This window comes from Lipotes vexillifer, unplaced genomic scaffold, assembly GCF_000442215.2.
Source record: "Lipotes vexillifer unplaced genomic scaffold, Lipotes_vexillifer_v1.1 scaffold1094, whole genome shotgun sequence".
NCBI lineage: Eukaryota > Metazoa > Chordata > Mammalia > Artiodactyla > Lipotidae > Lipotes > Lipotes vexillifer.
In genome coordinates this window covers 794,849-799,078 of record NW_006792775.1, presented here as the reverse complement: position 1 = coordinate 799,078, position 4,230 = coordinate 794,849, and the positions used below count along the sequence as shown (strand labels likewise).

The following is a 4,230-nucleotide window of genomic DNA, read 5'->3' as shown; positions in this document are numbered from 1 at the left end:
CACCTGCTGGGGTGGGGCGGGGGGGGAAGGCGGCATGCAGCAGAAGGGCCCACAGCCTGGCCAACTCTGCCTCGGGGTCCACTTGGTGGCCTTGGGAGCCTCTTGCCCTCCAGGCCTGTTTTCCCACTGAAAACGGGGTTGGAGTGAACCCTGTGTCAGGGCCCTTGTAGCGTGAGGGTCCACGGGGGCAGCAGGAGAAACAGGCACTTAGCCAACAGTGAGGTGTTTTATTCTTACGTAGCCTCCTGGCCAGGGGCAGAGGTGGGCAGGCTGGGGGGCGGGGGGAGGAGCTGTGACGACCCAGGGCTGATGGGGCAGCATGGAGAGGGGCAGCTGCTTTGTCCCAAGCCTGGCCCTGTTCCCACGGCACCCAAGGCAGTGGCGGAGACCTTGTAACCCAGCTTCCAGGCCCCCGGGGCAGGGCCGCCCACCTGGCTGACCTGGTCCTTGTCTCCTGTGCCCTGGGGGCACCCCAGACAGGGGACAGCCCACCATGGGCCGTGGGAGAAGCAGATGGCCGTGGCTCCAGGTGCGTACCCCTAGGGAGCCCTAGGAGGCCACAGCTCTGGGTGGTGAGCCAGGTGAGGAAAAAGAGAGAGCAGCTGGAGGGAGGAGGGGGCTGCAGGCTGCCCGCCCTCCTCCCTCCCTGCCCCCCACCCCGACCCTCCGACACCTCTGTGACCTGGATGGGCCGTGTGCAGGCGGAGGGGGCAGGCTGTCGGGACAGGGACGCACCTGTTCTGCCAAGTCCCCATTTACAGAAGGTGTCCCCCGGGCCACCCAGGTGGTTGGGAACAACCACCGCCTCTGCCCTGGCACAGCTGTGCCTGAGAGCCTGGTGGGGCAGAGGCGGTGGCGGCAGGTGGAGGCCTGTCTGCCTCTGGTCATAGGAGAGATCGTCCCCAGAGGCGTCAGTGGAAAGGGGAGCTCAGCCCAGAGACCCAGACCAGGGGAGGGTCCCCAGACCAGGGGAGGGTCCCCAGACTGGGGAGCAGGAAACCACCTGCCATCCGGGCTTTGCATCCAGCGGCGGTGTGGGCCCGGCCAGGGGTCTCCATGGGGACCCCTCCCCAGCTAGAAACCAGGTCTGGGGCAGGTGGGGAACACCTGTGGAGCAGCCCCAGGGCCCGGGGGGCTCCGCAGGATCGGAAGGCTGAAGTGGGAGAGGGGCTGGGCTGGGAGCGCGGAGGGAGGGGCAGGGCCCAGGCGGTTGCTGTCTGAGCAGAGGGCCGGGTTGCCACCCATCGTACAGGTGTCCCGGCAGACAGCAGAGCCCTCAGAGCCCACATCTAAACAGTGGGGTGGGGCAGGAACGGTTGGCCTGACAGAAGAGAGACAATGAATCAGTACCTTCCCCCCGACCCCCCGCCTGGGTCTTGGTGGGCCTGGGGTCACGCGCGGAGGCTGGCGTGCGGATGGTTCCTCTGCTCACGAACTCCCTCGTTCATTCGTCCATGAGCGCTCGACATGCAGGGTGGGCGGGAGGCGCCCGCGGGTTCCTCTTGGGGGACAGGGCCACGGCCTCCCTCCATCTGCCGATGATTTTGACAAACTATTTTTTTAAATATTTATTTATTTTTTTGGCTGCACCGGGTCTTAGTTGCAACATTTGGACTCAGCTGCAGTGTGCGGGATCTAGTTCCCTGACCAGGGATGGGACCCGGGCCCCCTGCACTGGGAACGCAGAGTCTTAGCCACTGGACCACCAGGGAAGTCCCTGTCAAACTATTTTTAAGCCAAAAACCTCTTTCCAAGCAAAACCTCATGGAAACCCCGTGTCCAAGAGAAAAAAGCCAGGGCTGTTCTGCTTAAATCAGCGGGCCTGTGGGCACAACCCACCTTTGCCCACCCCTGGTCACCCGCGAGCCCCCGTTTCACAGCTGTGAGGCCAGGGCTGGTGGGGCAGCAGTGGGGACCTGGGAGGCCAAGGAGGATGTTGGCCAGAGCCTGACACCACCCCCCGACCCGGCGCCGGCCCCAGCGCCCTCCCCCCGGTCCTGTCCTACAGGTCCCGCAGCCGGGGCTGGAGCTGCCGGGCCTGGGGCTCAGGTCCAGGTCCAGGCAACAGGCCACACACCGAGCGAACGGAGCTCATAGCCTTCATGGCCCAGGCGGGACAGAGGAACAGCTGAGAGCCTGGGGTGGGCTCAGTGACCGCTTACCGGCAGGGCTGATTCTGAGGCACCCAGGACCCCACGTGGCCACGAAGCAGAGGTAGGCAACCCCTCTGTCCCCTTGACAAACTTTCTGCTTTAGGAGGGGACTTGGTGACTCCAAGGCCAGCCCAGGCCAACCGACCACCGAGGAGTCCACGGGCTGGGCCAGGGGCAGTGTGAGCTCCTGAAGTAACCAGGAGCCCAGGATCCAGGGTGGTACTGCTGTGCTGGGGTGTCCTGACCTGGCGTCAGGTGGGGGTCAGGTGGGGGAGGGAGTCAGGTGGCTGAGGGGAGGGCAGTGGCCTCAGCCCAGCTTGGCAGGAGGCAGTGGGTGGAGGGGAGGTAGGGGGCCTGGGTCCCCCCTGTGCAGGCCCGGCTGGGCCCTGGGCAGCTTCATCCAGCACCCATCAGCCAGGTGTAAATGTGGCAGACAGGTATCAGGTGTAAATGTGACAGCAGACTGTACCTGGGCCCCGGGGGGAGAGTGCCCTCCCCTTAGGTCTCCAAGGATGCTCACAGGTTGGATTACTACACCTGGGGGTCCTCAGCCCAGGAACCCAGGGCCCCCACTCCCCCACCACCTGGTCAGAAAGAATCAGCCGATCCCCTCCCAAACTCGTGGGTCTCCATGGCTGCCAGCCTCGCTCTACAGTAAAAGGACCAGAGGGTCCCTTCCCTAGAATTCCCATTCTGGTATCTCAGCCAGCACACAAAGCAGCTCCCCAGACACACGTGGGCATGTGGACATGTGGACACACACACGCACACAGGGCCGCTTCCTGGCCTGGTACCCAGAGCCAGCCGGAGGCCCTGCGAGTCTGTCTGGAGGGTCTGACGACCCTGCCAGCTGCTTTACAGCAGCCCGGAAGGACCCACAAGGTCACTTTTTGTCAGTTTTTGCAGCAGGCGTCGTCGGCATGCCGCCCCCATCTGTGGACCAGGACCTTCTCGATTTTCCCCAAGGGGTGGCGCATTTCACACACACATGCAAATGTGTGCACATTCACACACAGGTCACATATGCAAACACACACTCACATGCACACAAACAGGTGCACATGCAGCATAATGGCTGCGAAAGGGACTGAGTCCTTTTTCACAAATTCGGGCTCAGAGGGCTTCCTGCAGCGGGGGGCCACCTGCATCTTGGTGGCCCAGCCAGGGCTTCGTGCACGCCAAGGGCAGGATAGGGCAGGACAGTGCCTTCCAGGGTTTGCCAAAGCCGGGCCAGGCACCTGTGCACTGTGTCCCCCCGATCCTGTGTGCAGAGCCTGGTGGCCGGAGCCCACTCGCTCCCCAGGAATCAGCCAGACCTCGGCCGTGCACGGCGGCTCACCCAGACACCCAGCCTCTACTGAAACACAGCAGCACCATGTCTGCCTGAGTTTATTCTGGAAAAGCAAAGAATTGAACAAAGGCTTGGAAAATAAATATCCGCAGAGAGAAGGTCAGCTTAGGAGGCGAGGAAGCTCAGAGGGTCAATAGAGGGGGTGTACGGACGGTGGAGGCAGGGCCTGGGTGGCCGAGCACTCCCTGCTCACCCCCGCCCCAGACCCGGGTCCCTGGGGCCAGAGCGCCGGGCCCTGCGCCAGGGGGCCGGCTCGCACATGGTGTCCTGGCACAGACAGCTGTCGATGTGGGTGTAGGTGTGGCGGAGCCAGCTCCCACCCGGGCACTGCAGCATCACCTCCCGCTGGCTGGTGCGCTGCTCCTTACAACAGGAGCACCTGTGGTCCAGGGACTGGGCCTCGGCCGAGTACCTGCGGAGCAGCCAGGGTGAGGCGCCACCGCCTGCTGGCACAGATGCAGCCCGCCCCCCCTACGCTGCCCCCACCAGGGCCACTCGCGGCCTGGGCCTCACATGGCGAAGGTCCCACAGGACCCGGAGCAGTCGTTCATGGTGACCCACTTGGTGCAGCCGTTGTGCGAAATTTCCCTGACGACAGGGACAGTGGAGCAGGGGACGCTGGTCTCATTGCGAGGGAGGCCTGGGGAGAGGGGGCAGAGGCTCGGGGGGTGTCCGCCATGCAGGGCCTCTCACTCCCCCTCACTGCTTCCCCCGCCCCCCCAAGCA

General features: G+C 64.3%; 1 protein-coding gene across 1 annotated transcript in view; it reads right to left on the bottom strand.

Annotated features, from left to right (window-relative positions):
• Positions 1-4,230, bottom strand: part of MUC2 (mucin 2, oligomeric mucus/gel-forming) — a 49,660-nt gene that overhangs the window by 15,251 nt on the left and 30,179 nt on the right. Inside the window, exons 54-57 of the mRNA XM_007465997.1 lie at positions 4,018-4,144; positions 3,698-3,916; positions 2,295-2,398; positions 2,007-2,136 (exon numbers count right to left, since the gene is read on the bottom strand). Of these exons, the coding sequence (XP_007466059.1) occupies positions 2,007-2,136; positions 2,295-2,398; positions 3,698-3,916; positions 4,018-4,144 (580 nt within the window). The remainder of the gene's footprint in view (positions 1-2,006; positions 2,137-2,294; positions 2,399-3,697; positions 3,917-4,017; positions 4,145-4,230) is intronic.